Raw genomic sequence first — 22,569 nt, 5'->3', positions numbered from 1 at the left:
GCTTTTGAACATTGTCATTATTCAGTAGTTAAGTCAATGGGGCCATATAATGCTAATTACTAGTAGTATAAACAATTATGACCCAGTAGCATTGTGTTACCAAACTCATCAATTACTCTGCTTTTCCCCATTTATTTATAATAGCCAAGAGGTAAGGAAAGTTTCAAGCTTAGAAAATAAAGCAGTTTTATTTATTTGTGGAGGACAGATTTCCCACTGGAGAAGCAGAAACTGCATTGCTTCCTACCATCTCCTTCACAGTAAAAATAACAGGACAAATGCCTCTTTGTGGGAAATATAAACATACAAATAACATGCATCCCAAGGAGCCAAACACTTCAAACGCATTCACTTCTTACTCTAAGGTATTTATGAGACACAAATGAGTAGAAATTTTATTGAGTAGAAATTTTGTTACATGATGGAATTTAACTATGATTTCTAACAGGTCATTTTTTTAAAAACACAAATGTCTTCCTACTCATCTTGCCACTGAAACTTTTTTAAAAAGCTTAACCCACATCAATGCAGCAGCATGTGTAATAATTTAAATAATGTTTAAATTTAAACATTAAACTTTAAACATTAAGATGTTTAAAGGAAGTGGTACTTGAGTTGACTCAGGGACATAAACAGTGACCACTGGTTTCCATTTTTTTTGAGTGTAGTTCTGGGGATGGAAACCAGGGCATTCTACCTCCAAGCAACACCCCTGGCCCTATTTTTTTTTTTTATTCTTTAGTTTGAAACAGGGTCTCACTGAGTTGCAAAGGGCCTCTCTAAGTAGCTGAGGCTGTCCACGAACCATGATCCTCCTGTCTCAGTCTCCCAAATGCTGGGATTACAAGTCTGCGCCATCACGCCCGGCCTCTGGTTTCCATTTTTGAAAGATCCATTGCGACAAGACTAAATTTACACTATCACAATTCTTCTCAACCTTTTTAAGTAAAAATATAGAAAATGCACACACTCTAATACTGCCTTCCAAAAATGAATATTGAGTGCTTTTACATGAAGTCGTCCTCATTTAATTGCTAACCTGAAAAATCTAAACAAGAAAGTAGACAGTAAGGACCAATTGCAAGGTCTGCAGGCCCACTGGGTCCTGAATCTCCTGACAGTGGGACAAAGTAACCAGGCAAGGGGCAGTGAAGATAGATGCTGGACATGGTCCCAGCCAGCAGCCGCCTTCTGTGTGGCCTGCAGCAAGTATGTCTCAGCTTTTCCACCAATGAAGCAGGGATCAAACTTCCTACCACTCCATACCCCAAACTCAAGTAATGGGAATGGAATGTAATTAACTGTAATTGATTTCAAAGTACATCAGATTCCTGGGATGAAAAATCATTTAGCTACCAATTACCACGTAAAACTCTGTAACCAGCTAAGGGTGTGCATGTGTGATCAGTTCTTGTGAGATCATTAGGGAACTGAGCCCTACAAAAGCAATATTTAACAAAAGTTTTAAAGCTTGAAAAATGTCTCTGCCAAGAATCCTCTCCGGAGAAAAGAATCCAAAACACCCATGGAGGGAGTCTAGGCGCCTCTTTTGAAGCTTAACGCCTGGCAGCATTTCCGAAGTGAACGTCATTCAGACGTCACTCTGACGCGGCTACTCCTCTCTGGTTATGGGGGAACCACTGGCCGTCTTCATTTTTCACAGTCTAAAAATTTAAACTCGTGGATTCAGAATAGAACAGAACAGAAGAAAAACAAGCTCCCTGGCTCACATGAAAGGTGAAGTTGGCATCACTGTTTTATGAATTCGAGCATTTAGAATAAACAAATTGGGTTCCTCCACTCACCTGCCATGTGGCCCTGCCTCTCTCCTGGGGCAACCCCCTGGCACCACCGCCTGTGGCCCTTCCTGCTCAGATTCACTTTGCACACCGGCTGCTGCGGACACCTCTTTCTATAAACCACTGCTGTCATCATCCTGCTCTCCACTCTGCCAGCTGGACTCTGTTCAAGATTCCAGGTGCAGAAACAGACGTCTCGTGGGGAGGAGGAACTCCTGGGGAAATGGGAATTAACTCCTGGGAATTAACTCTGGACTGCTTCATTATGTAAGTCCACAGGATAAAAGCATTAGCGTGAAGCACTTCAGAGAGGGGCAAACATCTCCACCTGGCTTGCTAGTATAACCCAGGTAAGCCTATAGCCGAGGCCAGGATGGTACTAATCATTAGCTCCATACAACAGCCCTAGAAAATGTCAGCAGGGGAGAGAAAGTATGATTCTACGTTCAGCCTTTGAGACCCCTGTGAACTCACTGAGGCCTAGCGACCATGTTCTTGACACTAGTCTCACCTCAAGCTCCTCTTACAGTGATGGATCCGTTAACACTGAATCCCTTACTCAGTCCATCTCTAATCCATGTGGACTCTTGTAGGCCTTCAATTTGGGGTGGAGTAATTCATTCTTCAGTTTAAGGACACTTACACTAATGTGTTTGAAACACAGAACTACTTACAATTGTGTCCTTTCTACATCTTACTTCACCTTTCTCTCTCTCTCTCTCTCTCTCTCTCTCTCTCTCTCTCTCTCTCTCTCTTTCTTTGTACTAAGGATTGAACCCATGGTCATTCTACCTCTGAACTAGACCCCCAGGCCTAATTATTTTTTATTTTGAAATAGGGTCTCGCTAAGTGGCTGCAGGTCCCTTCACTTTACCAAAGACTACCCGCATACATTTATTTATACTATTACAAATCTTATGACTAAGAAGTCCACATTTTCAAGGAAACAACATACCTCTTGATTATCCTCCTGTTTCACAAAGGGGTTCTCTACATAATTTAGAAATGAGTGAAACATCACTGTGTTTTAGAAACTCATGAAATTAGTGTGGAGCATAAATATTAATGAACCATCTTCTTCAGTCTCTGGAAATAAAGCAAAATCTTTTCCTTGCCAGATTTGGAAGCAGTCCTGGGCAGGGGAGAATAGAGTATGTATGTGTTTAAAGCTGGAAAGTGCAGAAATAAAACAGTATGTCTCCAAGGAAAAAGCAAGCTATTAGAAAAAAGAGAGAGAAGGGTGCAAGAGAAGTAGGGAAAGATACCCACAGCAGAAGGAATGGCACCGGCTTACAGGCAGGAAAGCCTGATCCAGAAGCCGAGATTGAGAGCAGCGAGCCCCATGCCTCGGGAGCCCCTCTTCCTTTGCATCGTTTGGGCACAGGGTGAAGGTACAAGTTTGTGCTCATTAGCAAGCACTCTGGCAAAATACAGAAATGAATTTAACATGATCCCTCAATACAAAGAGCAGCTAATAAGACAACCTGAATCCTCATGATTCCAACAGCAGAAAGGAAGTACTGATCAGTATGGTAGCTGTAAAGGGGAAACAGCTCACTTAGAATTAGGGTACAGAAGCAGACGTGGTGGCGCATGCCTGTAATCCCAGTACTTGGAAAGCTGAGACAGGAGTATTGAAGGTTCGTGGCCAGGCTCAGCTACTTAGTGAGGCCTTCTGCAACTTAGTGAGACTCTGTTTCAAAATAAAGAATAAAAAATAGGGCTGGAGGTATGGCTCAGAGGTGAAATTGCCCCTGGGTTCCATCCCCAGTACTGAGAAAAAAAAAGAATCATCAGAGTCACCAGAATTACCAGCTATGGATGATAAAAAGTTTCAGGAGGTTGGTGAATACATTTCAATATATTCATTAATTTAAATGTTAAATTGTGTTCTAAAAGTCCAGACAAAAGAATATAAACATATATAAAACTTCTACTAGTTAAAGTGAATGTATGTCAAAGCCAAATAATTAAATTCAAATTCTCTTTGCTTATGTGCCAAGATCTGAGCTCATAGTACTGGATAAATAATAAGCTATAGTTCATTGACCTGTTTGGGTATTAATGAGCTCATCAAGTTTTTTTTCAACAATCACAGACATTGCTCTACTTGGAAAATGGTAAGTAGAAAGTCAGGTCAACATTAACATTCTCTGCCAGTTTAAGTCTACATTGAAGCCATAATTTATAAATTAAAATGTCATGTGTATTTATTTTGAGATTACCTAGAGACATTCAATTTTGTATTTCAGAGACTTTTAATATCCTTTTGTGTCTCCATATAAAACATTTACCTGTGTCAAAAACCTTGAAATCATTGGTAGATATATTTTCTCTTTTATTGGCTCTGTTAAGAATATTTACCTGTGGGAACTATAAGAATTCCAAGCAATTTACTGTCTGGCCAAGAGTATCACATTTGCACATGATTTATTGATGAATAACTTGTGCAAGCTTAAATAGCACTTCATCAATAAATGTTTTCCTTAGCTGTTCTGGGACAGAAATAGTGCATCCTTTTTGGCCCAATATTATATGGACCGATCCTAAATAGTTGGATAGCTCACAAGAGCTATTCAATAATTAGGTTATTATGAGAAATTCTCTTTGCCGTTGTCATTGGGAGATATTGTCAAGGATGTTGGTTGCTCTTTCATCTCATGTCTGCCCCATTCAGTCCTAAGGGAGAAAATTTCTTCTGCTATTAGCACCAAGATCAGTTAACACTCATTGGCAACTGGTTTATTTTTTTTAAAAGATGGTAAGTCTTTCCCTCAGTGTATTAGCTCACTCTATTTTCCTCCTTTTATTGGTTGCTAGAAAACCTAAAGCAAAAACTGAAAGCCACCTGAGCAAGCCAAAAAGACTCCACATCACACATTTTCTGTAATAATAATCATACACAGTAGAAATGATTATTACTGCCAACAGTCAGAGGACTTTGCACTAAGTACTTTACACACGTTAAATTTCATTACTATTCATACCAATCCTAACATATGAGCACTTTTACTTTTCCATCTTGGTCAATGAGGAAACTGAGGCTTAGAGAGGCTGGTCAACACATCCAGGGCCATTGAGTACGTGGCAGAATCCCAGCCCAATGGATGTCTTTCCAACATCAAAGACAATGCTCTTAGCTACTCCATTATTCTACCCCCTGGCCCATCTCACACGTCTGCACCCTTACCTCTGCTTCTTTTACTAGTAAAATGAAGACAATGGACCAGGACTCTTCAAGAAAGCATTGAGTGCTCTTCTACTTACTTTTTTGAAAGGCCATATCTGAGCTTACAGGCCCTGTACAGCTGGAGGACTGGGTGGGAATGTTCTCTTTCTGATAGTTTTCTCAAAACAATTGAAGACAGGTGGGTGGGCATGGCAGCAAACACTTGTAATCCCAGTACTTGGGAGGCTGAGACATAAGGACTGTAGTTCAAGAATGCTATTCTGTATATACCTATAAAGTATATTAAATATTCTCTATATACCTATCAGGTCCATTTAGTTTATACTTTTCTTTAGTTCTGAAGAGTCTTTACTCATCTTTTGCTTTGAAGATTGATCTAGTGTTGTGAGTGGTGTTTTGAAGTCTCCCAATATTATTGTATTTGGGTCTATTTGAGATCTGATGTCCTGAAGGTTTTTTTTTTTTTTTTTTTTTTTTTTTTACAAATGTGGGTGTAAATATTTCTATCATCATATCTTCTTGCTAAATTGTTCCTTTTAATAGGAGGAAGTGTCCTTATTTGTCTCTTCTGATGTGTTTTAGCTTAAAGTCAGTTTTATTGGATATAAGCATTGCTACCTCTGCCTGGTTTTGGTCTCCATTCGCATGATATATCTATTTACATCCTTTTGCTTTTAGCCTATGAATATCTTTTGCAAGCAGCATATATTTGGATTATGTTTTTAAATTCACATTGCCAGTTTTAAATTCACATTGCTATGTCTTTTAATTGGTGAGTTAAGTCCTTTGATGATCAGTGTTATTATCTAGCTATGATTTTTGTTTCTTGTCATTTTGTGTTCTATCTTCTGTTTCATTTTGTGTTCTATCTTGTTTGATATAATATTATTTGATCTTTGTTTCCTTGCCCCACTGACTGAATTCATTGCTTCTCTGAATCTGAAATTTGCTTCTTTTTCTTCTTTATGATTTATTTCTTTAAGTATTTTTTCTACTGCTGGCTTAGTAGTTATGAACTTTTTGAGATTCTACTTATCATGAAATACTTTTATTTCTCCATCAATTTTGAATAATAACCTTGCTGGACATAACAGTTTTGGCTGGAAGTTTTTTTCCTCCAAGATCTAAATTGCATCATACCAGTCTCTCCTGGCATTTGTGACTTGGGTTGTGATGTCTGGAGTAATTTTTTATTGTTTTTCCCCTGGATGTCACCCATTTTTTTTGTTCTCACTGCTTCTAAGAGTCTTTCATTAGCCTCTATGATGGTCATTTTTATTATTACATGGCATGGGGAGGTCCTTCTTTGATATTAATGGTGTTCTGTATGTCTCTTGCACTTGTATGTCCAACTCTCCTCCATACTTGGAAAAATTTTCTGAAATTATTTCTCTGAAGAGATTACGAATACCCTTGGTCTTTGCCTCTGTCCCATCTTCCATGCCATTTATCTGTAAGTTAGGACATTTCATATTGTCCCATAGTTGTTAGATGTTTACGTTCTGTTGCAATATCTTCTGTATACAGTTGACTGTGCTTTTGGTTTTGAATAAACTGTCTTCTGACAGTAATATTCTGTTTTTCATTTCATTTAATCTTCCAGAATTTCTTTCTATTACTGTCTTCATTTCATTTATTGACTCTTTCATTTCATTCCAGGCCTCTTCCTCTTTCTTAACATCTCAATTTCTTTTTGCATTGCCCATACTCTTACTGTGATGCCTTTCATCATATTGAGGATCAGGATTCAGAATTATCTTTCTTGCATTTCTTAGCAGTCAGTATTTGTGATTTCCCTTATTTCCTCACAGTTCCTGGTTTTCATATTTTCAGAATTATTGGGCTTGTGTTTCTGTTGTCTTAGCATCTTCTTTCTTTTTATGAGTGAGTCTGTGGATAACCTGTCTGATCTAATTTTAGCAATAGGGATTTAGAGGTGTCAACAGGTTCATGCATGGGTAAGTAGTATTTTTTTTTCAATAATGAGGGTTAGGTGAGGGGGTAGGAGCTTCGGTAATGGGTACAGAAGTAGGATAAAGTAGAGAATCTGATTGAGTTGAGTAAGAACTTAAGTATAATAAGATAGTGTCTGGTTGAGAATGAGAGATGGTGATATAGTAGATTCTTGTAGTTACTATAGAGCGTTTAAGTATGGAGATATAAAATAGCTTGAGTATAAAACAAGGAGATGCAGTAAGAAAAATAGTTTTGAGAGAAGAAAGGAGATAGGATAAAGGGAGGGAGCTTGTAAAAGGAATGGGGAGGGAGCAAAGAAACATGCATATAAAAAAACAAACCACAAAAACTAACAATTATAAGTATAAATAAAAGACAAAAACCAACCAAAAAAATACTAAGAGAGCAGTACTACTAATTTATATATACAGGGCCTATATTATGTTTGTTCATTGTAGTAGATTCTGTAGTGTGTCCCAATATCTCTCATTTGCTTTGTAACCTATTGTCAGCTTTTGGACCCATTTTATGAGTGTTTGCGCCCCTCTCTCACCTCTGACTGCTTTGTTTTCAGATGTCAGGGTGGCAGGTGCACTGTATATGAGTTTCATGTAGGCACAGGGTTCTGCATTTTCCAGCCCTAGGCTCTGTGATTTTTGGCCCTGGGCTTTGAGCTCTCTCTCCACCTTCTGGCTCTGGACTCTGCACCTCCCATCCCTGGGCTTTGCACTTTCAGACCTAGGCTCTGCGCGCTTGGCTCTGGGCTCTGTGATCTCTAGCCCTGTGCTCTATTCATTTAGGCCCTCAGCTCTATGCTTTCCGGGCTTGGGCTCTGTGCTTTCAGGTCCTCAGCTCTGCGTCTTTCGAACCTGGGCTCTGCGCCTTCTGGCTCTGGGCCTGTGCCTTCCTACCTGTACTGGCAGAGGGTGTTCAGTGTAATTTCAGAGTGACTCCCTGTGATCCTGTGCTACTATGGGCCTTTCCTGTGTCTGTAGGTTATTACCTGACCATCTCAGGGGTGAACCACCAGATCTTAGCCTGCTGGGGTCCCTGAGGCTGCTCTGGGTGGTCATCCACTGAGAAACATGGTTACCTTACTGCTCTGCGGGCCCACATCTCTGGAGGGCACAGTGCACCACAGCAGGTATCGTCTTCTGGTGAGCGTACAGGCTTTTGGATCTTTTTCTTGGTCCCTGAAGCATGGTGCTTGTCGCTTGAGATGCTGGAGCTCTGCCACCACTTTCTTTACTTGCTAGAATTTCTTGGGGCTTCAGAGCTGGCAGCAGCAGTTCAGCCAGCAGCACAAAATGGCGCTGGCTGCCACACCAGGTCAGTCATGCGCTCAGGCTCTTTGCAAGGGATCTTGCAATCTGAGTACTGGATATTCTTCTGCCATGGTTCCCTTTTCTGTGTTTTCATTAATAAAAATTTCACTCCTTTGTTTTTCTTGTCAAGGAGCTGCCCTCTTGGTAGTTGCTTTTTATTTGTTACAGCTACTGAGATGTGCTGCATCCACAGTTGCCATTTTCTTCAAGCTCCTTTAGTCCATTTTTAGCTGACTTTTGTTTATGACATGAGATAAGGGTTCAGTTTCATTCTTCTGCATGTGAATATCTAGTTTTCCACAATTTCAGTCATTAAAGAGATTATCTTATCACCACTGTGTGTTCCTGGAATCTTTGTCAAGAATAAGTTGACTATACACCCATGGTTTATTTTGTCAGAGTCTCTGTATTTATGCTGATATCTTGCTTATTGGTTTGTTTGTTCATTTGTACTGGGGATTGAATTGAGGGGCATTCTACCTCTGAAATATACCCACAGCCCTTTTTATTTTTTATCCTGAAACAGGGCCTCACTAAGTCGCTGAGGCTGGGCTCAAACCTGTGATTCTCCTGTCTCAGCCTTCCAAATACTGGGAAAACAGGAGTATACCACTGCACATGTCTTCTGTTTTATAGATTTATAGCAGATTTTGAAGTCAGGTATAAACATGAAAATATTGTACACCTTGACCTTGACTTTGGTTTGGTCGTTGAATTTAAATTATTTTTGCTAGTTCAGAATTTAAATCAGTCACATGTCATATGGTGGAATGGACTACAACTTACATTCACATCTTCTTTGTATTTCTTTTTTAAAATCACTCAGAAAGAATGAATTTGAATATGTTACATATTAACATAATTGTAATATGTTATATGTACAACATATATGGCAAATATTCACACCCTGAAAATGATAAACATTATTGGTTATTTCCAAATAATGTGACAATTCAGAACTCTTAGCAAGATTGATAAGGTACATAGACTCACATGTCAAAATTTCAAATGTAAAGACTTTTTGGCTTCCATTCTTTTTTTTTCCACTGTTTTATGGACTGACTCAAGGGGCATTCTATCTCTAAGTTATACCCCTTACTTTTTTACTCTTCATTTTGAAACAGGGTCTTATTAAGTTGTGGAGGGCATCACTACATTGCTGAGGAAAGCGGTAAAGCTGTAATTCTCTCTCAGCCTTCCAAGTACTGGGATTACAAGCATGTGCCACCATGCCTGGCTCAAAATTTTTATTTCTTAGAATACCAGTAGTGGGCTTATATGAAGTATGCTATGTGTAGAAAATTACTAATATTTATTTCTGCAAAAATGACTCACATTAGCAGCGGGCACACATTCAGAGTGTAGAAACAGCTGCAAGTCCAGCTGACTGATTCGACTGTGACCCTTCTTCCCCCTGCGTTGCCTGGTTCCTGAAAGTGAGCACCTCGCCTTTGACCCTGCCATCAGCATTTTCTCCTCTTGTTTTTCATGATGTCTGTGGATCCCTTATACCTAGTAATAATTATTACACCTGGGTTCTCTAAGGAGAACTAGAATACATTTTCTCGTATTCCTAATTTCCTCTGTAACTTTTCTTGGGGTTCAGGGTTCAATAAAATAATTTTTTATCCTTCTGAGAAATACTGGTAATTTCCACTGAAGCCACGCCCATTAGAAGAAAGGAGAACATTTTTCTTGGAGAAGCTTCTTTAGCTCTCTTATGCCGACAAGACTGTGTCTATGTAAAGGACCTTTGTCAAATTCACACACAAAAAATGTGCTACAGACTTTTTTATATGCTAACTTGAGGTCACCTCAAAGCATGGAAAAGTATCCTTTTAAGTCCAGGAGTTACATAAATGTCTTTAAATGTACAAAGCTACTGGAAAATGCCCTTGGGCAATTGACCAAAGATATGAAAAAGAAGGAATGAGCATGAGGTAAGTAAAAATGTTTCTTTCCACAAGTACCTCTGGACTTCAGCTTTAAAGGAGTCCTAGATATAATCACTATCAGTTATCTGATGTCAAAATTTAACATTAATCTGGATTTTGACAAGTCATTTTCCCTGCCCTGCTCTTCCTTCAAGTACTTAAGTACAATATATGGGCCAGTTATCATAATATATATATATGTGGTACTGGGGATGGAAGCCCTTCTATCTTCATGCTACACTCCCAGACCTATTTTATATTTTTTTAAATTTGGAAACAGGGTCTCTTAAGCCAGCATGGCTGGCTTCGAACCTGCATGACCCTCCTGTCTCCGCCTCCCAAGTACAGGGATTATAAGTGTGCGCCACCACGCCCGGCTCATATAAAATATTTTTATACTTATCTGACATAAGAGAAAAATGGAAGTGAGACAATACATATTTTAGTCACCTACAATGGATCAGACACCATACTACTTATTTCAAATATTTTCTCAATCTTTAAAAAAACAGTCCTAAAGAGTGCAAGCCTGTTATGGTTAGATATATAATGTCCCCTAAAGAGTTTATATATTAATATTCAGAGTTTATTTCATTTCATCAGTGTGTAAATAAACCCACCCATTGTGATGGGTTTATTGGGTAGTAACCTAGGTGGTGGGTCCAGGCGCGTTGTCTTAGGGACTGTGCTTTGGTCTTTGGATCCACTTGCTTCCTCACTCTCTCTTCCTTCTGGCCTCCATGATGTGAGCACCAACCCTTTGCTCTCTCCCTCTCTGTTTGCAGATGCAATGCCCTGAGCTCTGCAGATGTAACCCAGCCTGACATGAACTGAAACTCTGAGATCTCAGAAAAACTGTGAGCAAATAAATCTTCCATTCTCTAAGTTATGTGGTCAGTTTTCTCGGGTTTTAGCAGTGAGAATATTGTCTGAGACAAGGCCTCAGTCATTTCATTCAATAGAATAAGAAAATTAAGACTCAAAACCATAAATTTTCAATAGCTACCCTGATAATAAGTGGTACAGCTTAAAATTTAACTTAAGTTCAGCTTTAAATATCCGTGCTCTTTCCATTATGCCATACTGAAATCATAAAATGGTGGCAAGCCACAATCTCTTGTATCCATCAGGCCCATCCTCCACTCCTCAGCCAGGTGAGAAAGGTGGTACCAGGAAGCCTGGCTGCACCTTGAGGACTATCTTGATGTCTCAAGGCAATAAGACCTTCCCCTCTGCACACCCAAATAACAGTGGTACTAACTACTCTTAGTTGAAAGAAACATATAATAAACTTATAAGCAGAATATATATTTGGGGCAAAGAATTAAAATGAACATTGCAAATAGAGTTCAAAAGGTCTTTCTCACCTTTAAGTATTTCACCAGCTTCTGAATTTGCCAGTACTCTGAAGGCAGGTCTGCGTTTGCTTCCTGACGGTGCTCAGTTGGCTCCTCATCTTCCTCACTCTCTGAGGAGCTGTCACTGATGATGTCCTCACCCTTATCAACACTCTTCCTAAAACACAGCAACACAGACCCACATGCGTGAGCTACAGCAAAGGCACGGGGGTAATTATCATATTTTAGTAACATGTCTATAAATAATAAATACACCAATACCTTCTAAGTTCTACAAGTGGGGACAAAGTTTCTGTACTCCTCTCCATTTGGTAAAGGTCACCACTAACAAATTGTGGCAAGTTATGTATATATAAAACATAGTACCTAGAACACACAGAAAAGTCTATACACAGAAATGCGCCCAAAAATACTATAAACAAATAAAAGTAGAATTCTAGAAAGGAAAGTGTTCAAGTAATCTACAGAGACAAAAAAGTATATAAAATGACAACTTAGGCCCTAAAATAACAGCAATTAAATGATAGTTAAATTATCTAGATATACCAATCAAAAGATAGTTTGACAGTAGATTTTTTTAAAAAGAGTGGAAGCTAGGTGTGGTGGTACATACTTGTAACCCCAGTACTTAGGGTGCTGACACAGGAGGATTGCGAGTTCAGGGCCAGCCTCAGCAATTTAGGGATACCTTGTTTTGAGGGGAAAAAAATAAAACAGAGCTGAGTGTGTAGCTCAGCACCAAAAAAATAGAAATAAAAGACGGAAGTCAATTATATGCTGTCTATAAAAAGTTCAATTCAAATAAAATGAAATGGAAATTTTGAAGGTAAAATGAGAAAATAATATATACAATGCAAATGGAACAGAAGTCGCTGTATTAATATCAGATAATGTAAACTTCACAAAAGGAAATTACCAGTGACAAAACATTAATTCACCAGAGAGAAGTTGCACTCTTAAATTTGTATATATCAAACAACAGAGATATAAGTTACATGAAGAAAAACAGAACAGAAATGAAAAAGATCTACAATAGTAGTTGTAGGTTTCAAAATCCCCTCTCAACAATTGATAGAATAACCAGAAATAAAATAAGCAAAGATATAGTCTAAATCAACAACACAATAAAACAACATACAGTGGTCCCCCTATGTGCTGTCTGCTTTCCATGATTTCGGTTACCCACTATGAATTGCCATCCAAAAATACTAAAGTGGAAAAAATTCAGAAATAAATAATTCATGAGCTTTAAGTTGCACCATTCTAAGGTCACATGCTGTCCCTCCATTGCTGCTGAAATGTGAATCATCCTTTGTACAGCATGTCCAAGCTCTATGTGCTCACCACCTGTTTTTATTAGTAGTGTCTCAATGGCAGATCAACTGTGATACTGTCACAGTGCTTACGTTGAAGTAGGCCTGGCATCATAACCTGACTCACAATGTCTACGGCATCGGCCTCATTTCATATCATTCTGTAGACACCGTATTATCTCACATCATCCAAAGAAGAATGAGGACTGTGCAGCATGATATCCTGAGGAAGACCACTCACACAGGCGTCACCACAATGTGCTGTTAATTGCTCTGCTATTAATATTGTTAGTCTATTATACTGTGCCTCGTTTAGAAGTTAAACTTTATCATAGGTATGTATGTATGTATACCTAAGAACATTTGGTATTATTTGCAGTTTCAGACACCCACAAGGGGTCTTGAACATAACTCCTGAAGATAAGGAGGGACTACTGTAACTTAGTTCTCATGTAACTTCACCCAGCAAAGGTCGCCATCTTGGTATTCTTATCCAGCACCCAAAGAATCTATACTGAGATTTCCTGGGCCATCAAACACTTCACCAATTATGAAATAACAGAAATTATAGAGAGCATATTCACTGATTACCATGAAAATCAGCAATGAAACATAATAGGAAAAACCTCCAAATACCCAGCAACTACACAGTGTACTTCTAAATAAATCACGAGTTGTCTTCAGCTAAAGCAGTACAGAAAGGACAATATATAGCACTGTGCTTACATTAGAAAATAAAAAAGTCTCAATTAAATAATCCAAAGAAACTAAAAATAAATAAACAAAAAAAGCAGAAAAAAGAGCAAAATAAATCTAAAGCAAACAGAAGAAAGATCATGATAAAGGTAAGAGCAGAAATAAATAAAATAAAAACAAAAAATATTAAAAATAAATAAAATAAAAAGCTACATCTTAGAAAAATGAGCAAGGGGAGACCCAGGCAGGTGACATAGACTTCACTAGAACTTAACCATTCAGAGGAAAGAGCTCAGTTTGGAATTCAGTATTACTAGTACTCAGACCCCTGCTCCTGGAGTCAAATAACTTTGTATTAGAAAGATATATATTCGATATATTTAAAGACGCAAACCAAATAATATGTGTGTGTATGATTTTTTCACTATAAATCCCACTATCATATACAGTTGCAATGCACCAATACAAAAATTTAAGAAATGAAATTTAGGATTAACATTTATTAGAGTTTCAGAGTGGTGGCTGGAAGAAATGGCGGAGATTCTACATGTGAAGTTTGTATACTAAAGGGGGAAAACTTTAAGACACTACTATTTTATGCTCTTTTTGCTTCTTTTCTAAGTGCAATATCCAATTTGTTTAATAGTTAATCTTTATAACATTTTATTTGGAAATAATTACAGGCATAAAGAAAGTTGTAAAGATGGTGTCGTGTGGTCTTACATGCCTTTTACCTTGCTTCTCCCTGTGGTTATATCTCATGTATAATACCATAGTAAAACCAGGAAAGTCTCCTTGGGACATGTGTATGTCTTTGATCACATGTGTAACTTTGTGTAATAACCACAGCAATCACTATACAGAACGTCTCTGCTGCCACATAGAACTCCCTCATGCTACCTCTCTATAAGTCATGCCAACCAGCTCCTCTTCCCCCACCATGCCCAAATCCTGGCAACCACTAATCTGTATACCACTTCCATAACACTGCTAGATGTCACAGTGTCAATATAAATATCTCAGAACCTAATATAATAGTAAGAACCCCATTGATCAATATATTAACTAGCCCATGTGCAAGGGGAGCTTTAGGAACTGGCCATGCTGACAAAAACATACCGAAGCATCTGTGTTCTTCCATGCGAAACAGACTGTCTTGCCTTTTCAAGTCTTCCATGTTTTTCCTCTTGGTCTTTTGTATCTTTTGGTGTGCTTTTTTGCCTAAATTGTAAATAAACTTTATTACTTTATGCTGATGCATAGGAAATAAAAGAGAGAAACATATACAAATGGTCCATTTCCTTCAGGCACACAAATGATGGGTATTCCTTTGAAAGAATAACAATTCCCAACTTCACCTGATACTTGGAGCTGTCCCTTTTGTTCCTCAGACACAGCCATGCATTTTAGAGACTGAAGGAGCACCGCATGCAGTATTTCTTTGTATTGGGAATGGATCTTCATGGGGGGCTATCACCTTGTGAGTCCTTCACACCATGCCTTCTCCTCTGGGTGCTTATTGCTTTCAATTTTAACTGCCTATGATTTCTTATATTCCCCATCCAATACTACAAAAGGACCTGCACCTCACTTTCCAAGTGCACTCAGGCTTAGCACAGTCCTCAACACACACTCTTTTCTCATTAAGGGAAGCCATAATTGAAAGAATAAGCACATGAAAAAAGTAGTATTAAAAATCCACTCCCCAGTTTACAGAGTTGCCCATACACTTTATTGCCAGACTCATTCTTTAAAACAGAATCACAAAACAGAAAATTTGATGAGAATCAGAAAAGTAAGAGTGTCTCCTCTTTCTACAGGACTCCTGCTTCCTGACAGTTCTATGGGTTTGTTTCAAAACAGAATCATCAAGAGGTTCTCAGAATCCCTGCAGATGAGGGTTCCCATGTCACCAACCAGGAGCCAGCTTTTTTTTTAATCATGTGACAGACACAGAACATTAAATATAAGCTAAAGTTTGTAAGTTATTGGTTAAATTTTTAAAACAGATGACAGTTTGGATATTCAATATCCTTCAAAGATCTGCATGCTCAAGGCTTGATCCCTAGGTTGGTAGTACTGAGGGGTTGTGGAATATTTAAAATGTGGAACCTAGTGGGAAGTCTTTAGGTCACTGAGGGAATGCCCTTACATAGGACTGTGAGAGCCCAGCCACTTCCTCTTTCTCCCTTTTGTTTCCTGGTCATAAAGCAAATGTCTTTGCTCTGTCACACCCTCTGCCATCTGGCATCTCTACCAGAAGCCTAAAATCAGTAGGTTTACTTATCATGAACTGAAATCTTTCAAATCATCAGCCAAAATAAGCCTTTTCCCTTTATAAGTTAATTACCTCAGGCATATTATTATAGTGACACAAGCTGACTAACACAGTGCTTCTGACTTCTCAGCATTGAAGGAACACTAGCTCTTAATTTTGGTACCTATTTATACAAGGTCCCAAATGGAACTAGTTTTGTATATTTCATACATTCATTAATAGAACGTTCACTTTACATAAGTTTGTTAATATTTTATACACTCTATGCTTTTTTATGGTATGAATGGTTTCTCTATTTATAGAGAAAATAACCTTTGAAGATTTCTCTAATTAACCCCATGTACTTTAAATCATTCCAAAGCCTTCCAGCACACATATAATCAGGTCCCTATCACTACGTTTACATTTCCTGTGCTATTTTTCACGTTTTATCATCTTTTTCATAATTTTATTTCATCCTGACTCATCAATAACATGAAAGCAAATTGTGCTCTTTCTTTCTCTCCAGAGTGCTCTAAACAAAAGCCAGGTGCTGTCAAAATCTTTCCACTTGGAATAGAGAGAGCGGCAGGAAAGGATAAACTCATACTAGAGAGGGATGTGCAAACGTCCACTTTGTATTTTTCTACCATGAAATAACTTCACAGAAAAAATAAGGCAAATATGCAGTGACTAAAGGATATATAAGAAAACTCATGCAAATGTCTACATACTCTTTGAAGTCAGCAACCGTGGCCCTCCAGTTTAAGCTTGGCTCCAATCTCTTGGTCATATGAGTCTTTCCAAAATTAATTTGGTTCTTCTCCACAATACTTTTTTCTGAACCAGTTATAGCTTTGTAGGAAGGAGCTTCTTCCTTCCTAGATGCCTCATCAATATGACCCTTTTGTTGTTCTTCATTGAATCTAATATCCTTTATAGGAAATTAAGAATACTTTTTATAATGATATAACCTCTGAATTACCTAGTCCCATCTGATGATTAACACTGATCATAAATCCAGGAAAGGAAATCTCAGATGCATCCAACTTGTGTTGCTTAGTACACAAGTTGAGTAAGAAAAAATTTCAAGGCCAAGGCCACTACTGGAGTTGGGCAGACAGTAGTATATTGCTACTAGAGCTCATGTAGACACAATAGCAGTTAGACTTACATACTCCTTACTACCTCTAGAAAAAATTAAGCTTAATCTCTGTTTTGACTGGAATATAGCATATGCAAATTGATTAAACCAAAAATAAACTGTTTTTCTTTTTTTTCTTTACTTTTATTTTTAATTTTTGGTAGCAGTGGGGATTGAAACCAGGGTGCTCTACCAGTGAATTATATCTCCAGTCCATTTTTGTTTTTGAGATATTGGAATAATCTCACAATATTTTAAGGCAGCCATCATAAAAGTACTCCAATTAATAATTATAAAGACTTAAATGAAAAACTAGAAATTCTCAACATATTCAATATTCAATAAATAGAAGGCCTCATCAGATAAAAAGAAGATATAAAGGGCCATATATAAATTTTGGAAATGAAATATAAAAACTAAAATAAGAACTATATAAGTTCAACAGGATAAAAATACAGAGGATAAAAGTCATGACATTAAAGGTTTTAGAAATTGCCCAACCTAAACAACAAAAAGGAATATATTTATAAAAGATGAATAGACCCTCAATTTCTTTGGGATTATCACAATAATAAAACTGCAATATTCATAGAGTACCAGAAGAAAAGGGTCACACTGAAAATGTATTCCAAAAATGCCTGAAATTTCCTCAAAGTTAGAAAAAGACATAACCCTAATATAATAATTACTGCACATTTCTCATGAAACAACATGAAGGTCCGAAGGAATTGGAACTTTTTTCAGGTGCTAAAAGAACACAATTGTCAACCCAGAATACTCTATCCAGTGGAAACATTCCTTAGGGATGAAATCAAGACATTCTCAGATGGAGCACTCGTCACCAAGGAACTTACCCAAAAGGATGCTAAAAGGAGTTTTTAAATAGAATGGAAATGACAAAAGAAAATTATATAATCAGAAAGCAAGAAAAGAACAACGGAAAGATCAAAAGCATGGGTAAATACGGAAGACACTCTTTCCCCTCTTGAGTTTTCTAAATGATGTTTGATGGTTGAAGCAAAAATTCTAACTCTGTCATCTTAGCCCATGTATGCAGAGGAAATAAAGACAAATATATTAGAAATGAGAAAGAATAAAAGGGACGTAAAAGAAGAGGTCTGTATATTTCACACTAATGTTGAAATTTCAATCCAGTAGATTATAAGAAGTTACTTATGTATCATATAACAATGTCCCCTGAAGAGTTCACGTATTCATGTTTAAGGCTGATATGATCCAACCATGAGGGTGGACAAATCCATTGAGACGGATTTACTGAGTGGTAACAGGCAGTGGGTGTAACTGGAGGACGTGGGTCTCTGTGGCCGCGCCCTTGGGGACTGTACTTCTCTCTCTCTGAATCCTCTTGCTGGCTCTCTTGCTTCCAGTCTCCCTGGGTGGGCACTGTTGGGGTTGGGGTGGGGGCTGAAGACTTGAAACAAATGAAGGACATGAGAATAGAGCCCATTGCTCTTTCTTCTACTTCCCTCTGCTATGCACCGAGCCCTGCGCTCTGCAGACTATGGCCTCACGTGGACTGAACCTCAAAATCTCCCAAAATGGAGCAAATAATCTCCCTTCCTCTAAATTATGGGGTCAGTCATTTTGATTATATCAGTAAGAGATTTTAACTGAAACACGGCTCTCATGACCCTTTTATATCAACCCTGAACATCAATACATGGGCTTGTCAGGGGATAGTCTATAGCTAACCCTAACAAGCAACCATTTAAAAAGTTATGCTAAGAGATATAGTCAAAGCACTATAGGTTAATAAAAATTGAGGTTTAAATGCTCAAATAATTCATAGAAAATGGTAAAAAAGAGAATAAACATAAAACAAAATTAACTGGTAGATTTAATCTCTAACATAATTAAGTTTAAATGATCCAAGTTTACCAACAGATACATAAACAGAATTGCACAAAGTGATTTTTCAGAATGGCCCAACTGCATGCTGTCTATAAGAAACTCACATCAAATAAAGTAATACGGGTAAAGTTCCTCAATTATTAGCACCAGGAGATGAATGATTCCCCTGAATTCCCTTGGTCAAAAAAGAAATCGATTCTCTGGAGCTTAATATAGACATAAGAGAATTATTTTAGCTACTGTGAATATTTTTACTGTAAGACCCCTTGTACTATATGCTCCAAAATAAAATATTTATAGCTAAAATATTTAAAGCTTTTAAATGTAAATATGCATAGATTAAATTTATCATAAAGTTTATTTTTAGTAGATAAATAAGAGTAAATGAGGGGTTAGGGATATAGCTCAGTGGTATGGCTTGGCCGGGTGTGGTGGCACACACTTGTAATCCCCGCACTTGGGAGGCTGAGACAGGAGGATCGCGCAGGTTCAAAGCCAGCCGCGCTGGCTTAAGAGACCCTGTTTCCAAATAAAACATATAAAATAGGTCTGGGAGTATCACCCGGAGGTAGAAGGGTTTCCAGGAACCCCAGTACCACCAAAATAAAATAAATAAATAAATAAACAAACAAACAAACAGTAAAGCTTACATTTTGAGGACAGTACAATATTTGGAAGAGAAAAAGAATGTTTTTAGAAAGGCAAGCCAGGGTGAGGTGGGATGAGAAGAGGAACCCAGAAGATCCGTGTCAGAAGCTCTGCATCCAACTAGCAAATTCCAAAAGAACAGAGAAAAAATAATTAACGATACAGTGTGGAAAATATCTTTCCATCTCTGACGGCCATGTGTCACCATTTATAAAAAATGAACAAAAACCATACCACCTAAATTAGAGAACATCAGGAAAGATCCTAAAAGTTCCTGAAGGGGGAAAGGCAAAATAAATGGGTTACATAGGGGAAAATGCCATCAAATGTTAAAAGTATTTTCAAACAAGTATTATAAAGACAAGTGAGAAGAATAAGATACTTTCAGGCATGCTAACCCTAAAGTTAGTTCCCTCCCCTGTGCTTCTTGTACCTAGGAAGTGCCATCAAATGATGACACCCCAAGAAAAGGACAACTCAAAGGAAGAGACATTCCTCGGCACGACGCAGGCCACAGCTTATGACGCGCAAAAGTGGAAGCCCAACGGCATTTCCCCTCAGGTGAGAAGCACATCTTGTGAGGATGGAGCTGACACACTCTTTAGGATAAACCAAGGAAGTAGTAACCATGAGATGCCCAGAAAGAAGAAAAATGATGAGCATCCATGCATCATGAACAGGGCTGCGTCTTAGTGTCATTATTCAGAAAAGAGGAAAAAATCCTACTTAGCGACTTGAAATATTATGTTGATCACTTAAAATCAGAAACAGTTTGAAAGTGCTACATTTGCAATATTTTTTTACTTTATGTTATAATGTGAAAAACACTGCTAATTAAAGAAAGTATCCAAAAATAAGTAACACTACTCTCCAATTTTCATACTATCGAAAGCTGTAGAAAAGTAATATAAAGTTGTGAAAGTTCAAAAAAGACTGTAAAACTTACCTGTTTTGACATATTTTCTGAAAACTTTACAGATTTGTCTTTTAAAAATGTGACAAGGTCTTTATAAATTTCACTTTTTCTCTCATAATTAATTTCCTCCTTATCATCAGTTTTGCCCTTTAGAAGAAAGAAGTTGGTGCTATGATTAATGTAATAGCAATAAAAAAAAAATCTGGTCAACACATGACAGCTAAGCACACTCTTCTCTCTAAAATATCCACGTTTTTTTTTTTTTCTTTTGTTATCTGTTTTGAGATGGAGTCTCACAGAGTTTCCCAGGCTGGTCTTGACCTCCTAGGCTCAAATAGATCCTCCTGCCTCAATCTCTTTAGTAGCTTGGACTACAAGTACGCACACGCTACCATACTTGGCCATGTCAAAGTCTTTGTCTAAGAATTGTACAGGCGAAAACCCTTCTCCCTTAACCCTATTCACCCATCCACTTAGCACGCACTGAGCACCTCCTGTCTGCTCAACACAGAAAAGCTCTTTGCTTCTGCTCTCCTCTACTGTGGAATGCATTATGACTTCAGGAGTCCTGGTTGATGAGGTCATAGTAGACCTGAAGGTCACAAGTCACTGTAGGAAGCCCAGGAGCTTGCCTCCTGCTCACTGCTCTCCTCCGCATGTTGTCTCGTTTCCTAGGGTTATTTTCTCTGTAGAGCTATCTGTCCTTCTGTCTTGCCTCTTTCCTTAATTTTCCTCCTTTCCCATCCCATTATTGTACCATAACTGATTATTCACATGCGTACTCATGGTGTGTTTTTTAAATTTTTTAATTTTTGAATATTATCCTTGTTTTTCTTTTGAAAACTGAGAATACTTAGGTGTTTTTTTAACAAAGTTTTATATATCTAGATCAATAGTCTTCAACTGAAACAAAGACTCTTTGAACATACTCTTGAAAGTCAAATAAAAATTCTTTTATCTTTTATTTTCTTTCTTCTCGTGTGTGTGTGTGTGTGTGTGTGTGTGTGTGTGTGTGTGTGTGTGTTACTGAGACTTGAACCCGGGCCTTCTATCTGAACTACACCCCCAGTCCTGTTTTATTTTTTATTTTGAAACAGGGTCTTGCTAAGTTTCTAAGACTGGCCCTCGAAGCCATGATCCTCCTGCCTCAGCCTCCCAAGTGCTGGGCGGGAGGAATGGCAGGGATGCACCACCATACCTGGCTTTCTTTTGATGCTTTAGAAAGATAAAATCTCTCATTAGGAAACAAGAGACAAAAGAGCTGAAGCCTGTCCCAAGTATTCTTTCTAGGGTTGGCTCCATTGTCCTGTGGTTTCCAGTGGCAGCTGGCATTGCAATGCATGTGTCTCCTGTCGAATGATGTGCGGCCTGCAGTAAGAGTGAAGGATGTAGCTTTTCCATGAATGTGCCTATGTGACGTGAGTATAATATTGTTAACCTGGATGTTCGGTGTTGGGAGAGATGGAAATGGGGACGAGGTGGGGGGGCTCCAAGGAATATATGCCATTGTCAACACGATCCACATTATGGTGTGAGACTATGTGCACCAATAACAATTTAAAAATAAAAGTATATTAAATGTGAAAAAGAGTGAAGGAGCAGGCTCCAGTGGCTGGAAGGAGAGCTGTTTTCATGTGTTTAATTTGAATGCCTGTTTAACATTTTGATGTACAGCAGTGCTGACCATAGGAAAGTCATGTGAGCCCTTTATTTAATATTAAATTTCTAAGCCGAGTGTGGTGGCACACACCTGTGATCCCAGTATTTGAGAGGCTGAGACAGGAGGATTGTAGGTTTGAGAACAGTCGCAGCAAGTAATGAGACTTTCATCAAAGTATTGAGACTCTGTTTCAAAATAAAAATAAAATAGGGCTGGGGGGATATACAGTAAAGGTTCAATCTCCAGCCCACCAAAAACATAAAAAACAAAGCTAAAAGGTAAATCATGGTCTACCTCCTCTGTTCATAAACAAACGATGTATAGTGCTAACAAGAAAATCCCCAAGGAGTGTAAGAAGAGATCTTACAGGTTATCAGGGAAGCCACACCAATATTTTAATCCCAGCCCAACCCAGGAATAACATCCCTCCACCTGTCCCTCACTTAAGCTTGAGTCCTTGTAGAATTTTCCTTGTGAGTCCAAAATTTATATTAAAGGCAA

General features: G+C 38.1%; 1 protein-coding gene across 2 annotated transcripts in view; it reads right to left on the bottom strand.

The window, feature by feature from the left end:
* Positions 1–22,569, bottom strand: part of ODAD2 (outer dynein arm docking complex subunit 2) — a gene marked incomplete at its 3' end in the record, with an annotated part of 154,683 nt that overhangs the window by 117,205 nt on the left and 14,909 nt on the right. The window contains exons 6-9 of one of the 2 annotated variants that reach the window (XM_080717060.1): positions 20,439–20,555; positions 16,563–16,762; positions 14,691–14,792; positions 11,572–11,719 (exon numbers count right to left, since the gene is read on the bottom strand). In XM_080717060.1, coding sequence (XP_080573186.1) covers positions 11,572–11,719; positions 14,691–14,792; positions 16,563–16,762; positions 20,439–20,555 — 567 coding nt within the window. Of the gene's footprint in view, positions 1–11,571; positions 11,720–14,690; positions 14,793–16,562; positions 16,763–20,438; positions 20,556–22,569 lie in introns of those variants that run through there. The other variant, XM_080717061.1, reaches the window with a different exon arrangement.

Source organism: Muscardinus avellanarius (genome assembly GCF_963383645.1).
Source record: "Muscardinus avellanarius genome assembly, chromosome: 20".
Classification (NCBI taxonomy): Eukaryota; Metazoa; Chordata; class Mammalia; order Rodentia; family Gliridae; genus Muscardinus; species Muscardinus avellanarius.
Note: the sequence above shows the minus strand (reverse complement) of the source record. Positions and strands in the feature narration are given on the sequence as shown.